General features: G+C 43.9%; 1 protein-coding gene across 1 annotated transcript; it reads right to left on the reverse strand.

Annotated features, from left to right (window-relative positions):
* Positions 1–3,006: 3,006 nt before the first annotated feature.
* Positions 3,007–3,819, reverse strand: LOC134206613 (uncharacterized). The gene has a single exon (XM_062682343.1). The coding sequence runs from the start codon at positions 3,817–3,819 to the stop codon at positions 3,007–3,009; it is 813 nt and encodes a 270-aa protein (XP_062538327.1).
* Between the last annotated feature and the right edge of the window lie 17,512 nt (positions 3,820–21,331).

Below are 21,331 nucleotides of genomic sequence, written 5' to 3' on the forward strand. Positions count from 1 at the left end.
CAAGCGAACCACCCACAGCATCGCTGGGTGATCGAGCACCGCCACGTTGGCCATCGTGCGAAGCACACACCCTACAGCGCGAATCACCTTCGACGCACCGACATCGCACCCACTACCACACGGACAGCCATCGTCGCTCCGGCGGCACGAAACTGCGCTCGTCGCACACGAACACCACTGGACAGCCATCGTCGCATCGGCGGCACGATTCGTTACCAACTCACAGCATTCGTCGCACACGCACCATTAGAACACTTCGTCGCACCGGCGGCAAACTCGCCACCAACACAGCTAGCCATCGTCGCACCGGCGGCGTACTCAGCCGAAACTGCTCCGCTACGCCTTCACCGCATCCATCGTTGGACCAACCTGAGCTCGAGCTGAGCGAGCATGATTCAAGGTCAGATCTAAACTTAATGTAAACAGTAGAAAGCGAAAGGGACTAGAAGCACGGCCGTGCGCAGAAATTCCAATTGGAATCCTAGGAGTTAGAGGTTTGGAAACAACGACAATATAGTTTGAAATTTGAACGTTTGCTAGATCGCTTTTTTATGAAGAAAGTATTTTGATTGAGTGGGATTTAATTGAAGTTTTTTTTGGGAATTTCAAAGGGGATTTTCGTGTGCCTTGCCGTTTGGGTGGAAAATTGTGGACGGATAGGTCGGACTCGTTTTTGATCATTTCCGCGTGTTTTTATGGACTCGCCCTGAGTTTCACCGGGCATACAAATATTGCTGCTTCACAAGCAAACGATTTAATCGTCTGCTTGGCGCTAAAGTGAAGTCAGTCGAAGGAAACCAGAATCGAATCCAACCGATCTTGAACCGTTTCAAATTATTCCGCTAGTACTATCGGCAGTGACTACGGGGGTTTCTTTGAAAATTCCTTCAGGAGTTGCTCCAGAATTACATTCGGGAATTCATTCAGGCTTTCTTTCTGGAATTCATTTAGGCTTCTTTAGGAATTTATATAGAAGCTGCTCCGAAAATTTCTCTGGGAGCTCCTCAGGGAATTATTCGGGAGGTCCTCTGGTGATGATGATGATAATCCAGCTACATACCTACATACCTACAAAGGTTTCAGTTAGACGAGATTTATCTATAAGATGAATTCTCCAAGATTTTTTTCGAGAATTCTTCTGGTAGTTCCACTGGAAATTCCTCCGGAGGCTCCTCTAAAAATTCTTCCGGGAGTTTCTTCACAAATTCCTCTGGAAGTTACTTCGAGAGTTCCTCCGGCAATTCATCCGGGAGTTTCTCCTGATGTTCCTCTGCACATTCCTCCGGGAGTACCACCTGTAGCTCTTCCAGGAAATCATTCAGGCTGTTTTCAGGAAATCATTTAGCTGGAAATTCCACCCGGAGTTCTTCCGATAGTGTCTCTGGGAGTTCCTCCGTGAGGTCCTATAGGAATTCTGCTAGGAGTTCCTCCTGAAATTCCGTTTAGAGTTCTTACGGAAGTTCCTCCGGCAGAATTCCTCCTGGAGATCCACCGGCAGTTTCTACGAGAATTTTTCCGGGAGTTTCACCGGCAGCTCCTAGGTGTGTTCTGTTCTTCCGGAGGAACTTCCAGAGTAATTTCCGGAGGAACTCCCAGAGGAATTTCTGGATTGATACTTCCATAAATATTCCAGAAGGAACTCCTGGAAGAACTCTTAGTGGATTACGAGATGAGCCAGCCAAGGGCCGAAAATCTCGTTAATAAAGATAAATAATAATAACTCTTAGAGGACCTCCCGGAGGAACTCCCAGAGAATTTCTCGGAGGAACTTCTGGAGGAATTTGTAGATAAATTCCTAAGGAAAGCCTAAATGAATTCTTGAAAGAAAGTCTGAATAAATTCCCGGAGGAACTAGTGGTGGAACTCCCGGAGGAATTTTTAGAGGAACAGCCGGTGTAATGCCTGGAGTTACATTTCATGAGGAACTTACGAAATCCTATTTCCCGTGGAATTCCGGCCAAATATCTTCCAGGAATTCCCTGTAAAGTTTACGGGATTTCCGGAGGAATTTCCACAAGCATTTCCGGAGGAATTCCCGCAAGACAGTCCTGAAATAATTATTGCAGGAGTTCCTAAAGGAATTTCCCGAGAAATATCTAAAGAAATTTCAGGAAAAATACCAGTTGAAGGAATTAATGGAGAAATTCTCAAATGAAATCCTGAAAGTTTTCTCAGATGAATTGCTGGAGAATTTACCGGTAAATTCCCGGGGTGGAACTTCCAAGTTAATTTCCGAACGAAATTCTGGAGTAAATTACGAGTGAAATCCGGAAAGAATTCCCGGAAAAATACCTGTAAGATTTTCCAGGGAAATACTATTCCTAAAGAAATTTCTTTAGGAATTCTTGAAGGATATTCTGAAGTAATTGCGAAAATGCGAAAATCCTAGATGATTCCACTATATAATTTATGAAGGTATTTCCGAAAAAAATCCTGGAAGTTATCCCGGAGAAATTAAAGGAAGAGTTTCTGGAGGATTTCCGGAGAAGTTCCTAGAAGAATTTCCGAAGCAACATAAAAAAACTCACAATCACTTCACGGACAGTCGTTGTGGGTGGTTCTGGGCCGTACGGTACCAACGTCTTTTCTTCTTGGAATTATTGTGGTAATTTTTCGGATCGAACACGCGGATCGAACTCAACGACAGCGATTACTTTAAAAATACGTCTTTATTGTCTGAACGTTGAGACAAGAATGAGCGATGGCAATCGAGGCTATTTTACAGTTACTTTTCTCACTTCCGCCTCAGCGCACCCTTAACGGAAATCGTTGGACGCACACCCAATGCGTTTCTATCTGACAGATGATTATGGCCCTGTGGGCTTGGCATAATACATTCGAATCATATACACTAAAACTCAAACTACTACAGCTCGTCCATCCTGACCTAACTGTTGCCCTCAACAGATCGTGTACGTCCATTCTTATTTATCTTTACGAAATGCCATCGTTTTCTCTTACATCTAATGTTTACATTTGTAATTTATTGTTCACATTTTGAATCATCTATTCATCATCTAGATACTCTTCATCTACATAACCTTCGGAACCTGTTCCTTCTAGGTACTCAACGTCTTCGAGGTCTTCAGAATCTGCGAAATTAGGGATCTCTTCACCTAAGTTTTTCTGATACAAACGCATGTTACTGGGATCGAAAATACCCTCGAATTTACGATTCGACACTTGGTAACCATCAATGTCCGCTATTACATATCGATTGCGATCCAATACCTTTTTGACAACGTATGGCCCTTTAAATTTAGGGTTTAATTTGCTTCTTTCGCCTACTTGTTTAACCGTCCGAATTGAAACAAGATCACCTTCGCGGTACTGAGTGTTCACCTTACTCCTCATATCGTACTGGTTTTTGTTGTATTCTTGCAACTTACGTATGTTGCGCGACGCAGCATCTCTTAATGCAGGCAAATCCCGGTCAAAATTCTCATTCAATACATCAACGTAAGCCTTAAGATCTTCGGGAACATTTCGCTTTTGAACTATACCGAACAACAGTCGTGAGGGTACGTCACCTATCGATCGATTAAACGAATTATTAAGCAAGAACTCTGCTTCGACCAACACCGTGTCCCAATCTTGTGAACGCTCTTCTACCAACTTACTTAGCAACGGAATCAATGTTCTATTGTACCGCTCTATTTGGCCGTTCGCTTGTGGGCACGCGGTTGCCACTAGCTGATGCCGAATGCCATGATCATTTACAAAAGACGCGAACTGTTTGGATGTAAAGGCAGTTCCTCGATCGGTTACTATGACCGTGGGCACCGAATACGCGATTTGATAGGACTTGAGATGTTTCATCGCTTCGCGAGAGTTCGTTGTTTTTGTCGCGTAAAGCTTCAAAAACTTCGTAAAAGCATCTACAACTGCGAGAATGTGTTCGTTCTTTCCTTAGTCAACGTTAACGGCCCGAGATGATCTGCGTGAATAGTATGAAACGGCAGGCTAATCTTTTCAACAATAAGAAGTGGTCCATCCAACTTCTTCAACTTCGGATTAAACGCGATGCATGTGATACACTTCGAAATATGGTCTTTTAGTTTTGATTGCATTTGCGGGAACCAATACGATCGCTTTATCAGTTCGCTAACTTTGTCGATGCCGAAATGCCCTAAGCTGTTGTGGTATTTGAACATTACGGATTGTTCCATATTAGCTGGAATGTACAGCAACAAGCGGTTTTTGTACTTTCGAAACAATAGATTATCCCTAATCTCGTAAGCCTTGCTTTCACGATTTTCCAAATCCGCTTTGATTCTTATGACGTTTGTGTCCCGAATTTGGTTAATGTAAAGCGCATTATCAAAAATAGAATCGGGTTCCTGCTCAATAGCATAGCAGTACATCCGTGATAATGCATCCACGTGTTGCATTTTTGTACCCGCACAATGTTCAATATCAAAATCGAATTGGTCTAAAAATAAAGCCCAACGCGCGATCTTCGGGTTGACGTCTTTTTTCGCTAATGTCGCTTTCAAAGAATTGCAGTCTGTTAGAATCTTAAACGAAATTCCGAAAAGATAAACGCGAAAACGTTTAACGCTGTACACGATTGCAAGAGTTTCGAGCTCAAACGAATGTAATACCGACTCAGCTGCACTCGTTTTACGCGAAAAGAACATTACCGGGTGGAATTTATTGTCGACCGACTGCCGCTGCATCAGGATTCCACCAAAACCGCTAGCCGACGCGTCCGTATGCAGCTGTGTTTCCAACGATGGGGAATAGATGCTTAATACCGGTTTTGACACTAATGCCTCTTTCAACTTCTCAAAAGCTTCGTAATGTTGCGACTCGAACTTGAAAATCTTAACATGGCTGTTCATCAACTCATACAATGGAGCTGCGATTTGATTGTAACGGTAAATAAATTTTCGGAAATAACTCATTAAACCGAGAAACCTTTGCAACGCTTTCTCACTCGTCGGTACCGGAAACCTTTCGACATTCTCGATATGTTGATTACAAGGTCTAATTTGGTTAAGAGTAACTTCGTAACCAAGGAAAACAACGTTTAACTTTAGGAAAAAACACTTCTTTATGTTCAGTTGAATGTGATTATCAGATAACACGCGAAAAAGCCTCTTTAACAAATCCAAATGTTCTTCAATGGTTTTGAGCTTGCCATAATATCGTCTATGAAAACAACAATCTCATCATTTTTAAGAAAAGGTTCTAAAACCTTCGATACGTATCGCGAAAATACCGCGGGCGAGTTGGCATAACCAAATGGTAGTTTGTTGAACTCGTATTGACCGCTTTCTGTTATGAACGACGTGTATTTCTTCGAGGCTTCCGCGATATCGACATGATAGAAGCCATTCTTCATATCGAGAGAAGTAAAATACTTCCGCCCCTGAAGCTTACTAACCTGATCTTCGATTATCGGAAGTGGATAATGATTGCGTTCGACAAGCCTGTTCAACGGCTTATAGTTGACACAGAGACGATACTCACCATTTTTTTTACGTGTTAACACAACTCGACTCGTATAAGGTGACTCACTCTCACGTATGATACCCTTAGCCAATAAATCATTAACAATTTTATTTTGTTCCCTCCGCTCATAATCGCTTAAGCGTTGAGGGGTTGAATTGAAATATCGGTTTTCCTTCAGTTTTATCTCAACGCAATACTTTACTAACGGTTCGATCGGTTTTTCGCGAAACAAGTACTCAGTTTCGAAAAGTTTACATACGGCACCGCTTAACGATCTGGTTTCATCTGAATCACCAACATCAAGGGTACGAGTTTCATCCACGAACAAAGTTTCAACATCGCCATCAAAAACATCTTGCATCGCTTGAACATCGAAACTTGTACTATCATTTCGATCGCGCTTAAAGATCAAACCACGGATATCGTTTTCTTCGAAAAACTTTCGACCCAGAATCATGCCCATTTTCATCGTACTGTTAGCGACTACTGTTAAATTTGCTACATAGTCTTCCGATCTAATTTTCGCTTTGGTCGAATATGACCCTGCTATCTCGATTTGCGAATTATTCGCACCTACCAGATCTTCATTACTATCAGTACTGAATATTTGTACATTCGGAAAACAACATTTCTTTACAAGACTCACCGGACATCCGGAATCGGCAAGTGCCTCGATGGTTTGCACCTCATCACCCACGACAAGCTCCACCGGTACTAACGATTGGCCGCTTACCTCCAGAAATTTCCCAGGAACGCTTCGATCATCGTCGCTTACCGTAACAATCGGGTACGCTCTGTTGCTGCTACTAGCCGCTGGCTTCGGATCGGCTGATTCGCCGCTCGATCTAGCACTCACGTCGTTGCGTCGCTTGAAGCAGGTTTCCTCACCATGACCCACCTTGTTACACAGCGGACAACGGGAACGGCGTTGTGGCTGTGGACAATTCATGGATATGTGGCCGGATCCATGACAGTTGAAGCATTCGTCCTTGATGTTCCGCTTTGCTTGTCCATCGCCATCGGTGTTCGGACGATTCTCGTCGTTTTTCTTACCGCCTCCAATTGCACTAGCTTTTGGAACACTTGGTTTCGAAGAGTAGCTCCGTCGCTTGCACATATCTTGATTCGACTCACAATAACGGATGTGCTCGAGAAGTTCGTAGATTGTTGCGTACTTTCGTATTGCGATACTGCCGTACAGCGGATCAAACGACAGACCACTGATGATATATTTAATAATTGCAGAGCTGCTCAATTTTCCTTTTTGACCAATGGCATTCATCCTGAACACGTAATTATCGTACGATTCCTTTCCTTCCTTCACTATCTTTGCCAACCGGCGATGTACATCAGCTTCGTCTTCGTGATCCGGAAAGGCAATTTCAATCCTCGCTTTGAAATCGTCCCACGCAGGAATCGATGGTCGCTCGCCGAGATACCACTGGTATGCCGCACCCGAAAGACGACAGGATGCGTACAATAATGTCGTTTTTGATGACCAGGAATACAGTACACGATAGTGGTCGACTATTTGAATCCAATCCGAGATGCCACCTCCTTCCTTAAACAACGGGATTAGCTGCTTGAGTTCCTCCGGGTGGAAATACCGTTCACCACCGTGAGCAGCACGTTGCGCTCCACGTTGTCTTGCCTCATCATCATCTCCCTCCTCTTCTTCTTCTCGAGTATCGTTGTTCTCTTCCTCCTCGTTGGGTCCTTGAGACTTTCGGTCTCCCTTGCGTCGTGGCATTTTCGCTTGCTCGGCAGTGGTACCAAAATCGCTGTCTCCGGACGAGGCTAGAGTTACGCCACCCGTTTTCACTGTTCCGGATGGATTTAGAGCTACGCTTCTGATTAACGTTGTTTCGGACGGAATTAGTGCTACGCCTCCCGTATTCGCTGGGCAACACTAGCACACACGCGGTTTTCGATAAGATTCGCAACAACGCTCGAATCCATATACTTTCGAAAACTCAATTTTCTGCACTCTTCAGGTCAGTCGTAACGCGCGAAACTATTCGGACTAGGCCTGATCCCACTTCTGAAAAGTTGTGGTAATTTTCGGATCGAACACGCGGATCGAACTCAACGACAGCGATTACTTTAAAAATACGTCTTTATTGTCTGAACGTTGAGACAAGAATGAGCGATGGCAATCGAGGCTATTTTACAGTTACTTTTCTCACTTCCGCCTCAGCGCACCCTTAACGGAAATCGTTGGACGCACACCCAATGCGTTTCTATCTGACAGATGATTATGGCCCTGTGGGCTTGGCATAATACATTCGAATCATATACACTAAAAACTCAAACTACTACATTATTGATAGAGCCTGGCTTATCAATTTTGGCTAAGCGTGGCTGAGGGTGAGCATTGAGCATAAAAAAGTATTGGGGCCTCTTCCCTTATTATGTATTGTCTTGTTTTATAATACACTAGTAAGGCACCATCACCGCTAGGTAGATTATTCTGTTATTTTTTTGTTTTTTAGGTCTTTATTTTTTGGATTTTTTATGAAGTAATAAGTTTAAAGAGTTGTGTAACAAATTAAGAAACCCACAATACTGAATATAGTATTATTGTTATTATTGAATTTCACAATTGAATAAAGGAATTTCAAACAGAATACAACCATTTCAAGCAGAATTCTTGAGCCCAAAATGTTTCGAGTTGTTTTGAACTTTCATATATTATGAATCTTGGATACCCTAATAAGTTTTTGGGAATCTTTTGAATTTCAACCACCTATTTCTGAATATGATTGGAACGTAAAGTGCTCATGTTTAAAGGAAATTCATTCCAGTAAGGTACACCGGGGCAAGTTGAAATGCGGGTAAGTTGAAACAGAAGCTGTAATTCAGAAATGAAATGAGCGAATATTCTGATTTTTTTTTCAACAAACTACTCGCCTAAACGCATCTTCTGACTGCCATTACCGAAAGGTTGCAGCTTTCAAAAGAAATCCCTGCCATTGTTTATTTTTCGCCCTTTCCAAAATCCAAACCAACTATTTGACGTGCCAATGAAACAGGTCTCAAAACGATGTTTGAAAGAGTTTTTGCATCAAATTTGCACGGGAGGTAATCATTCAATGTTGAATAAGCATAATGATTATGAAAAATCGATTAAAGACCCGTTTTAATTATTGTATTTTGTTTGTTTGATATTGCTCTGCATGTTCAACTCATCGGGGCAAATAGAAATGCGTGGTGCGGGGCAAGTTGAAACAACGATTCAAAACGTCACCCTCGCAATTAAAAGTTTTTTTTCCAAAATTCAACATGGTCCGTAAATACATTTGAAAAACATAAATTTATAAAAACATGCAAACTTCTGAACATAAATTTAATTAATTTCTGCCCATTCTGTCATGAATGCAACCTTCCTACAATCTTCACTAGAATAAAACGGGGTCATGTTTTTACTGCAGTTTTGAGATTCTTAATCTACTGAGCACTGACTCTCAGAAAATAAAACATAGAGTATGTAAATGTAAACATTTCGTTAACTCCACCTTTCACTTCCCCAGCTGCCTATATCTCCAATCGAAGAGTTTAAGAGAGATATGATGGCTGGAGTTAATGTGCATTTATGAAGAAGGCACAACCGAATTAATCAACTGCGCATTATACAAGTGAACAGGAGCATCCTGAATAGTAATCCGAGTGGTCACCAGTAGGAGAAAATCAATTTGATAAATTTTCAGCGTAGTGCGTTCTCCAGAATTTAGTCTCTGAAAATACGCTTGTGACTTTTTTGTACACTGCCCTTATTCGCATAAGACTCCTATGTCATTCATTATCCGTATTTATTGATGTGGGACAATTAAATGAACCATACTTAAGTTAATTTTTTGTGTAAAAGAGTACCTATCAAAATCTGGAATCTGATTTTTATGCGAGTAAATATCAAGATGAGACAACAAAAGTGGGATTTGTTTTCAAATTAATTTCTAGAACAAAGCCTACTTTTTTATCAGTTTTTCTTAAACAGGAGACAATTTTAAGCCAATTTCTGAAAGAAAATCAAAATCGCCAAAAACTTACATGGGACTCTTATGCGAATCCTGGCAGTATTATAGTCCCGTGCTTATTGAGTCTCACTGAGTCCATACATTTTGGTATTAATACGGAAAAATTAGCTTACGTCTGAATATAACGCAGTGTTTCAACTTGCCCCGATTCGCGGGGCAAGTTGAAACGATGCATATAAAAAAATAATTTAAATATAAAAAATATTTATAAAATAGTTTGTTAAGGTTGTTTATTTTTTATGTATAATATTTGGCCCGAACTAGCAAACACCGCAAACGGATTCAAAATACATCAAAGGGTGATTTTTTTACAGCACTTCGAATTTAAACGTTGAACTTTGAAAAAACCGTTTCAACTTGCCCCGGTGTACCTAACCCGTTCAATCTTTCCACCATTTAGGGGGGAGGCGAAGGCCACCTGCCCCCCTCTGGCTACGCCCTTGCGGAGGCACTGTCCTTCTAACAAATGTCGAATTCGTTTTTAAAAAGTTCCAACCTAGGTTGGAACCAGTTCCAACCTAAGTGCTGTCAAAGTGTTTTTTTATTCGCTCAGGTTGGAACTGGGTTCGCACTAGTTCCAACCCCAAAGCTGTCGGGTTCGCACTGTGTTGTTTCACGGTTTCGCACCGGGTTCACCAATACAACTGTACTACAACTGTCAAAACCACGTGGGTGGGTGGGACTGGGCGGAATAAACAAGCAGAAGGTAGAAACGAAACTGTCTGCTTATTAAAATAAAATGCGCGTTGAAAATCTTTTTTCCGGGAATTTTGTGATATTTGTTATTGTAGTTTAAAATGAAATTAATCCGGTACTGTTGTCCAGATTCAGTTTTAAAAATAATTGTTGGGGAGGTAATGTATTCATAAGTTCATTCAGGTTTTCCTCACAGATGGTGTCCTAAATTATGTCAAATATTTTTGAGGAATACCGAATAGAATTATTTCTTATGCAGAATTTCTTTTGAAATTCTTCCAAAAACTCTTTCGTGCGTTTCAGACTTTTCTCCGGGAATTCTGCCAGAAATTACTTCAGAAATTCTTTCTTGAATTTTTGGCGATATCTTTCACTCATTCCTCCATTTTTTTCCAAGGGATCCTTTCGAGATGAATTCTTTTGAAAATTCTTCTAGGAATATCTTTGAATATCTTTGTAATAATCTTTGTTCCAGGATTTTCTCTGGAAGTTGCTCCAGGAATTAATTTGAAAATTCCTACAATATAATTCCTTCAGGAAATCTTTCTAGAATACAGGAACTTACTCGAAGTATCCTTCAGAAATTTCTACGCAAGTTTCGTACATAAATTTCCCCTGGAAGTACCTTGAGCAATTCCTCCGGGAGATTCTTGAAAATAGAAAATGCACGGGGCCCAAAATCCGGCGGAAAATTTTCCCGAGCTGTGAGGCTACCTTTATCAGGAGAGGTAGCGAGGAAAAAAAATTAGCGAATCCTGGAGAATTTTTATTACATTCTTCTGAGTGTTCTCCGAAAAAAAAACTTTTGCAGAAATAGATGAATTTACGGAAATACGGAATTCGTGGTATAAAAATGTGCACGGGATTATTGAATATAATTAAATAGGGGAACTGTACCGATCTCCATCTCACTGAACATATATTCATCTCAACGGGAAGCAAAGAAATGCAGCACCAATTTCGTCGCCTCTTTTTGTCAACATGCGTGCTCACTGCTGAGAAAAATCACGAAAATAATAAACAATCCAAATTCCTTTCCATTGCTTTGTTTTTGGTGGGATGAATATCGGAGCCATGAGATGAATTCCAGGAGCGGTTTCCCTGTTTATATCCACCCAAAAGTTATTTCCACTATCCGCAAAAATCAGTTCACGCACTTAAACATATTTATTTATCATGATCTGATTAGTCAACGCCAACGCACTGCCAGTGCACCGGATGTCCTGGATCATATGTTTCGAATCAAAACAAACACGATGCTACGCACACCAACATATCCAATGACAGATGGAACTGAAAATGTTTTTTTATTCAGGGTTCGGGTTGGCACTGACCCAGGTTTAAAAACGAATTCGACAAAAGATGAAGCTGAAACTTTTATTAAAATTAATTGTTTTTACGAATTGAACTTCTACAATAATTGCATCGCATTCCACAATTCGGATATTTCCACCTTGCAAAGGAAGTCAAATAGATACATAGCCATGATAATTCGAACAATCTGCTTTATTAGCTTATTAAACTACATAAAGCAGGTGCATAATGGACTCAAAGGTGGCAGAAGAAAAAAAAATACACTGGATCGAAGCGCCGAAGTTTTTTTACAGTATAACTTTTCCAATTAGTGTTTTATCTTCAGCTTAATACCATATAAACAATCGTTATAATCAGCGAATGTGGTTGAGCGAGAGAGAGAAAAAGAATAAATGGGTGCAGCACCATCTTTCAGTTAGAATTTTGACGAGCATGATATGGAGTGCTAAAGTTCTCATGACTTTCGACGTTAACTGCCTCTATGAATGACTCATCAAAGCGCTACGTGAATTGGCTGTCTTATGTTGTTTGCTGTATTATTGATAGTGTACTGAGTGGTGTAAGGGTACTGGGATGGATGACTATTCGTTCGTCCATTTGTTCTTAATTCTTTTGGTTATGATGTTAAGTATATCAAACAATCCATGTTGGCTTAAATTGGATAAAACTCTAAGCTTCAAATATTTAAACCAGAAAATTAGCGATATTTGTCTGTACAAAAATCGTTATCACCACAGAGAAAATTTCAATATAATTGATATTGTTCATAAAATTTCAACCTAAAAATAAGAAAAAAATCATGGGTGTAATATGGTAAGTAACAAAGTTCATCCGCTTACTTTTATATTGTCGGTCTGCGTCTTAAAGTAAACATTCCATTTGGATACCAAACTTCAACATGATGTGCGGTTCTGTAAGGACGTACTTATGGAGCATACAAACAAGAACGTTTTGGGGACATGTGTAAACACAGTCACCACAGAATGAGACCCAATTATCCTGTGCGTGTCGTCATCATTGATGTACTCTCTTGCCGAGAAGTCCTTTGTTCGAGTATGTCTGTCAGAACTGTTGAATCTCTCCATATTTTTGCAAAAATTGCTAGAAGGGTGACATCGGAAGCACGTAAACATATAAATATGTGCAAAGAGGAGGACATTTTTTTAGTCTGCGATCACCGAATGGAAACAGCCGAGCGCAGACAAAAAAAATGGTGACGGGAGGCGACCAACATTCTTCATATGAACGCCTCTTATCTCATCATGTACGATAGACATAAGAGCACTGTCCTTGCCTATACCGAGCAACAAATTGTGGTAGCTGTTATTTTTCGCTTTTTGCATATTCTTGGTGGCTCGCCCTCAAGTTTGCATGTTGATTGTGTGAAATGTTGGGAAAAGGTGCATATAATGGAAGTACTTTCGTTTCGAGATGCCAAACATTGCTTATTCATGGGTTTCTGTTTAGTATCGCAGTCGAAGTCAGACACTTGACTACGCATATGCAAGGGTATAACACTAAGTGTATATTAGATATGCAGAACAAAACCTCAAAATAACACTTAGTCCAGACAAAAGCTTTAAAACCTCTAAAGCAACATATTAAAGAAATGATTTCAACTAAGTTAAAATTTATAAATAATCTCCAGCTGTAAGATTGGGTAAATAGCTGGTAGAGTAAAAATGGCTCTACATTTCAATTGGAACTACATGAAACAGTTGTAAGTAAAGCAATCATTTTTTGCAATACCAGGGTGGTTTTTAAAATGATTGAATTTGATGTTATTGCATCCCGGAGAAGAATTGTTTGATGCATGAAGAGTCCCAGCATTGAGAATGGTCCACCTAGAGAACCGGAATTAAGGGAATTTTCAAAATAGCGGTTTAGCTGGCACAAAATCTGGGCCGTCACCGAAGCCAAAATCTTTATCCAAACATTGTAGAAGTTCCCAGAAAACCTTCTGACGGAATGTCAGTTCTCCGAAATTCATTAGCATTCCACGATCGGTCGTATTTTTGGACTGATTTCAACACGGTTAAATTTTTTCGGCACCATCACGATGGCAAACAATTTGGCGAATAGGGTAAATGAAACCCTGGACCTTACGATAAGCGGCGTGTGGAATCTTGTCCCAGACGTTGAGACTCCAGCAGACGTTCGTTTGCGAGGAATATCAACCACACAAGTCATTGTTACTGACCTGCAGCTCCTGATATCAGCGTTGAACAGATTGATCTAGCATCTCTCGAAAAACGGAAACCCGTAGCTCTGCCAAATAATTGCACCAAGTGAAATACTCTCGCTACAGTCGTTACTATTTTTTCTTGTTCGACAGGTGAATCTATTACGTCGATTCACAAAAAAAACTTACCGAAACTTTAGAAAACTCGAAGGATTTGTTTATTTATTTATTTATTATCAGACTAAGGCCGGAGTGGCCTGTGCTGCACATAAAAGACTTCTCCATTCAGCTCGGTCCATGGCTGCACTTCGCCAACCACGCAGTCTGCGGAGGGTCCGCAAATCGTCCTCCACCTGATCGATCCACCTTGCCCGCTGTGCACCTCGCCTCCTTGTTCCCGTCGGATCGTTGTCGAGACCGGGTTACTGTCCGACATTCTGGCTACGTGCCCGGCCCATCGCAGTCTTCCGATTTTCGCGGTGTGAACCGTGGATGGTTCTCCCAACAGCTGATGCAACTCGTGGTTCATTCGCCTCCTCCACGTACCGTCCGCCATCTGCACCCCACCATAGATGGTACGCAACACTTTCCTTTCAAAAACTCCCAGTGCGCGTTGGTCCTCCACGAGCATCGTCCAGGTCTCGTGTCCGTAGAGAACTACCGGTCTTATAAGCGTTTTGTAGATAGTCAGTTTGGTGCGGCGGCGAACTCTATTCGATCGGAGCGTCTTGCGGAGTCCAAAGTACGTACGATTTCCAGCCACTATGCGCCTCCGAATTTCTCTGCTGGTATCGTTATCGGCGGTCAACAGTGAGCCCAAGTACACGAATTCTTCAACCACCTCGATTTCGTCACCACCGATAGAAACTCGTGGTGGGTGGCTTACATTGACCTCTCTTGAGCCTCTTCCTATCATGTACTTCGTCTTCGACGTGTTGATGACTAGTCCAATTCGTTTAGCTTCGCTTTTCAGTCTGATGTAGGCTTCCTCCATCCTCTCAAAGTTACGTGCCATGTTATCAATGTCGTCGGCGAAACCAAATAACTGGACGGACTTCGTGAAAATCGTACCACTCGTGTCAATCCCTGCCCTTCGTATTACTCGCTCCAAAGCGATGTTGAATAGCAGACACGAGAGACTATCACCTTGCCGTAACCCTCTACGCGTTTCGAAGGAACTCGAGAATGCCCCTGAAACTCGAACTACGCACATCACCCGATCCATCGTCGCCTTGATCAACTGTATCAGTTTATCCGGAAATCCGTTTTCGTGCATTAGCTGCCATAGCTGGTCCCGATGGATTGTACCATATGCAGCTTTGAAGTCGATAAATAGATGATGTGTGGGCACGTTGTATTCGCGGCATTTCTGCAATACCTGACGTATGGCGAACACCTGGTCTGTGGTAGAGCGTTCACCCATAAATCCCGCCTGGTACTGCCCCACGAACTCTCTTGCATCTGGTGTTAGTCGGTGGCATAAAATTTGGGTGAGTACCTTGTAGGCGGCGTTCAGCAATGTGATTGCGCGGTAGTTGCTACAATCCAGCTTATCGCCCTTTTTGTAGATGGGACACACGACACCTTCCATCCACTCCTGCGGCAGAACATCATCCTCCCAAATCTTGGTAATCACCCAGTGCAGCGCTCTAGCCAGTGCTTCACCACTGTGTTTAAACAGCTCTCCTGGTAGTTGGCCAACTCCAGGGGCTTTGTTGTATTTCAGACGGCCAATCTCCTCCTGGATTTCCTGGAGATTCGGAGCCGGAAGTCGCATGTCCTGCGCACGTGCTACTAGGTTCATTACCATACCGCCACCGTTGTCTGCCATATCGTCATTCAGGTGCTCTTCGTAGTGCTGCCGCCACCTTTGGATCACCTCACGCTCGCTTGTAAGAAGGTTCCCGTTTATGTCCTTACACATATCGGGCTGTGGCACGTGGCTTTTCTCATAGAACTTTCGTGCGTTATTAGCGCGGTATAGTTCCTCCGTCTCCTCACGGTATCGATCTTCCTGCTGGCGCTTTTTCCTCCGGAAAATCGAGTTTTGTCTGTTCCGCGCCCGTTTGTATCGTGCCTCGTTCGCCCTCGTGCGGTGTTGCAGCAATCTCGCCCATGCTGCATTCTTCTCCTCAACTAACTGCTCACATTCGCCGTCATACCAGTCGTTTCTCGGATCCGGAGCCACCGTGCCTAGTGCAGCGGTTGCGGTGCTTCCAATGGCGGATCAAATATCTCTCCAGCCATCTTCAAGAGATGTTGCGCCCAGCTGCTCTTCCGTTGGGAGTGCCATTTCCAGCTGCTGCGCGTAGTCTTGGGCTAGTCTACCGTCTTGTACCCGCCCAATATTTAGCCGCGGCGGACGACTCCGACGGGTGTTGTACACCGTCGAGAGTTTTGAGCGTAGACATACTGCAACGAGGTAGTGGTCGGATTCAATATTCGCACTGCGGCAAGTGCGTACGTTTGTGGTGTCGGAGAAGAATTTACCGTCGATTTGAACGTGGTTGATTTGGTTTTCCGTTACTTGATTAGGTGATTTCCATGTGGCCTTGTGGATATTCTTGCGGGGGAAGAAAGTGCTTCGGACTACCATTCCGTGGGAGGCTGCAAAGTTTATGCATCGTTGGCCGTTATCGTTCGATACGGTATGCAGACTATCCGGTCCGATGACCGGTCTATACATTTCCTCCCTTCCTACCTAAGCGTTCATGTCACCGATGACGATTTTGACGTCCCGCAGTGGGTATCCATCGTATGTCTGCTCCAGCTGCGCATAGAACGCTTCTTTCTCGTCGTCGGATCTCTCTTCGTGTGGGCAGTGCACGTTGATGATGCTATAGTTGAAGAAACGGCCTTTTATCCTCAGCTTGCACATTCTTGCGTTGATTGGCTGCCACCCAAGCATGCGTTGGCGCATCTTACCCAGCACTATGAAGCCGGTTCCCAGCTCGTTGGTGGTGCCACAGCTTTGGCAGAAGGTAGCCGCTCGGTGCCCGCTTTTCCACACTTTCTGTCCTGTCCAGCAGATGCAGATTTCCTGCAGCGCTACGACATCGAAGTTGCGGGGATGTAATTCATCGTAGATCATCCTGTCGCAACCTGCGAAACCTAGCGACTTGCAATTCCATGTTCCAAGCTTAGAATCGTGATCCTGTATTCGTCGCCTAGGTCTTTGCCGATTGTATCGAGTCGTATTATCTTCTATGTCGTTCGTAATAGTTCTTTTTAAAGGCGGCTTATTGGGCCTGCGCAAACCTCCTGTCTCGTCGGAGGGCCGTCGTGTCAGGGCTGTTTAGCGTCCCACCTAACACCAGGACTTGGGCTTGAGCGCTTTGAGCAGCACACGGTCGCTTTGGCGGAGCCTACTTGCGGATACATGTAGCTTTTTATAGAGGTTTAACAGGGCCCACTGTCAAACCCCACCACATCCTAGGCAGGCGCCACAACTCGCAGATGGCCTGGGGAGGGATCGTCAAGCCCTTGGACATAGTCCCTGCTCGAAGGATGTACGCAACAATAGGTAGATACCTTACTGCATCTGGTCCACCTCTCACAAGAAGAATGTTATCTACAAGAGATTTCGGAGATTATCTACAATAAAGTCGGTCCCGGGAGCATCAGGTGAAAAACTGCTCCAGAATATAATCATTCCACCCTCCACCCCATATTACGAGATGGTATACTACGAGTAAAATTACTCTCTCTATAACGTCAGTAAGATTTGACTTTCATATTTCCAATAAGATTACATACTCGTTCCAATAACAAATCTGGAAAACTCACTGAATCGCGGGAAATCAATGAAAAGTTAAACGCGTACCCTTGTTGAAGACCCGGGTAAAACCACAAGTCAATTGCAGCCTGAAGAGCGTCACTAGCAATAGGGTAAACTTGCGGTTGGTGGCCTTCAAGGGTTTGTGGTGGCTGGTAGGTTGCTGGGGGTGGCGGTCTTGTATCATTGGCGGTGGCGCTCTTGACAGTGACAGCGGTCTTATACGGATGGAGGCATCGTTCATGACGGTAGCGGCTATTCTTCCCACTCGCTGAAGATAGCGTTGATCAGCTTCCCTTTTCTGTCGTACCCTTGGTGCGCTTTATACGGCAGACCTTATTATCCTCCGCGCTTTCTGTAGGGAAAATGGAATGGTTCCCGAAAGAACCCCGCCGTATTTTCAAAAATGATATAAAAAGAGCATGCCTTTATGGTACTGTTCCCACACTTGCTTTAAAATCTGAAATACTTTGGCTCAAATTTCAACATGCTTCAAAATAAGAATGTGTTGTGTGAAATATCTCAAGCTCCAAATCTACTCATTATCTTTCGGGTGAGCCGTAGAGATCACAAACCGGACATAAGATCAAGTCATCGATGAAGCTGGGAGGGTTGGGAAGACGGGTCTCGAAGCGGGTTCGCCGGACGATAAAGTGAGTTGGCCTGACTGAGAGTTCTCGAAGGACTTCGAAGTGGATTGGCCATCAAAACAGCGAGAACGGCCTGGTTTCCAAATTGAGGCAATTTGTGCCAAATTGTGGTAGTTTGGGCTTGATCGCAAGATGGAACAACGGTTGGGTTTACCATATTCAAAAACCGATCAAAAAGAATGTGTACATCGTTACATGTGTAACGATTCATATTGATATTAACTGATTTAAAATTATCAAAGATTTTTTATCTTCCATTTGCTGACTGAAATATTATAAGCTTGTAAAAGATATTTCAAATTGAGTCACACAAGTACGTCAATCAGAGGATTCGCCAAGGATTACTCCGCCCGCCGGTCCCGTATCCGGCTGAGTATGATCTGGCGGACCAAATGGCCGGAGTCAGCATCCATTCGGAAGTGGAGTTGCACCAGCCGTCTCAATCCCACGCAGAAGCAAATTTGCGTAGTCGTCCCTCTTATGGAGCCACAATGCCTGATCCATCTCCACCACTTCTGTTGTCTGGATACAGAGCCGCTGAACGAAATCCATAGTTTGTTGAACGCGTCCCAGGGATTTTACGAAATTCTATGCTGAATGAACCCCCGATGGATCGGACGAATCAGCAGGCAACTTGGAATGGTCCAACTGGAACTTTCAGGTATTCACCTGGCGTTCAGCGAGCAACCTCACAGTCACCGACGATGGGCTACTCAAAGCGAATGCCGCATCAACAATACAGCATCATAAAAAATGGCCCAAATTTACCGGAGATTCCAATGCTGTCCCAGTCGCCGATTTTCACGACAAATAAACGTAATTTGTAGATCATATGACATAACAAAGAATGAACTGCGGCTCACGCTCTTTTACTTTTCAAGGACAGTGCAAACAAAAGTTTTCATCTTGGGAAATGGAAAACTTAAAGCTAGACTTGAAGGTGCTATACGACAACCCGAATTGTGATCGTATTATCCGAGAGGAAATGCGAGCTCGGATACAGCGGCCCACTGAGTTGTTTAGTGCGTATCTTACGGATATAGAAATGCTTGCACAGCGAATGATTAAGAAGGTGACCGAATCCGAAAATTTTGGATTTATTGTCGAAAACCTGAACTGCCGCTAACCGCAAATCGAGCACATCTGTATATGGACGCCATATACAGATGTGCTCGACTTGCGGTTAGTGGCAGTGAAGCTATCATACAAGCGAAGACTTGCTCTGGAACCCATTCATTCGATTGAGCATCTAGCTCAGCTTTGTTTTAAGTTTGATGCTCTCGAGTCAAGTCTAAATTTTTGTACCACACTATTTTTTAAGCTCAATGTGAAGTGGGTGACGGTTTTGAAGAAAAACCATTTACGGAGGAAAACGTAGACGAAATTTATGCAATGAAGACAAACAGTTTCAATCGAGCTAAGTCTTACTCTGGCAACTCAGAAGAAAAGAATGGACAATTACTCTGTTCGAATTACTAAAGAGTGGAACACAGGTGAAAGGATTGTGACCAGAGAAAAGCCATGTTTTGCCACATCTGCGGTCTAATGGTCACGACCGCTTATCAATGCCCGAACAAGTATAACCTCGGTAAGAAAAAACAATTGTCAAAAAACGAACAGACCAGGGTAACTCTGGGAATCCTTGTCCTCGTAATAATCCGGAGATTCCCATACCAAACTACAGTAAATTTCATGGCGTACATCCAGCAATTCCAAGTTCTACCGCTGTCCTCATGTGAAGGTGAGAATCTTATCAGAAGAAATAGGATACATATAGTCCACCAGAATTCCACCCGCAGAGGGAGAATTACCAGACAGTTGCTGAATGGGGGACGGATATCGCCATCATAGCAGATCCTTACCGGGTACCCGCCAGGAACGGTAGCTGGGTCACCGATGGGTCTAAAATGGCGGCGATATGGACAACGGGGAAATACCCAGTCCAAGAGTTGGTGTCTTCGACACACGAGGGCTTCGTCATTGCCAAAATCAACGGGGTCTTCTTCTGCAGCTGCTATGCGCCTCCTCGATGGTCGATCGAGCAGTTCGGTCGAATGCTAGATTGTTTGACAGCTAACTTGATGGGGCGAAGGCCGGTGCTGATAGCGGGGGACTTCAACGCTTGGGCCGTGGAATGGGGAAACCGATCCACGAATCAACGGGGGCAGATCCTGCTGGAATCACTGGCCATGTTGGATGTGGACTTGGCTAATGTCGGTACCAAAAGTACTTACAGTTGGAACGGTGCCGAGTCGATTATCGACGTTACGTTCTGGAGCCCTGGCTAAACGAGTAGCTCGAACTGGAGGGTAGATGATGGCTACACTCACAGCGACCACCTGGCGGTTCGCTACAGTATCGACTATACGACCAGCATTCAGCGGACGGAAGAAGGGGCGAGGCCTAGTCCTCGTATGTGGAAGACATCATACTTCGACGACGAGGTGTTTAAGGAAGCGCTCCGCCGCGAGCACAATACTCTCGGTCTGAGCGGCGAGCCATGGTAACAGTACTCTCGCGTGCATGCGATGCCACCATGCCTAGGAAAGTCCACCCTAGGAATGGGAGACCACCGGCTTACTGGTGGACTCAAGCAATTGCGAACCTGCGCCGCGCCTGCCTACGGGCAAGGAGGCGGATGCAGCGAGCACGCACAGAAGAGGAGCGTGTTGAACGACGGGTGGCGTTCGTGGCTGCTAGAGCCGCTCTGAAGACTGAGATTAGATCAAGCAAAAAAGGCTGCTTCGAGGGCCTGTGTCAAAGTGCCAACGCGAATCCATGAGGTGACGCCTATAGGGTCGTAATGGCCAAGACACGTGGGGCGATGGCCCCTACAGAGCGGTCTCCAGAGATGCTGGAGAGGATCATCGCGGGGCTCTTCCCACGTCACGACCCAAGTCCCTGGCCTCCCTTTGTGGAGCTGCCACGGGCCAGGGTAGCCGACGAGGGAAGAGTAACGGTGGCGGAACTTGCGGGGATTGCACAGTCCCTTAGTGTAGGTAAGGCGCCAGGACCGGATGGTATTCCGAACCTGGCCATCAAAGCGGCCATTGCCGAGGCTCCCGAGATGTTCAGATCTGTCATGCAGAGATGCCTGGACGAGGGAGTCTTCCCTGAAGCATGGAAAAGGCAAAGCTTGGTCCTATTGCCAAAAGCGGGAAAACCACCGGGGGATCCGTCAGCATATAGACCAATATGCCTGCTTGATACGGCGGGGAAGGTG

The sequence above is a fragment of the Armigeres subalbatus genome, chromosome 1 (genome assembly GCF_024139115.2).
Source record: "Armigeres subalbatus isolate Guangzhou_Male chromosome 1, GZ_Asu_2, whole genome shotgun sequence".
NCBI classification, from domain to species: domain Eukaryota; kingdom Metazoa; phylum Arthropoda; class Insecta; order Diptera; family Culicidae; genus Armigeres; species Armigeres subalbatus.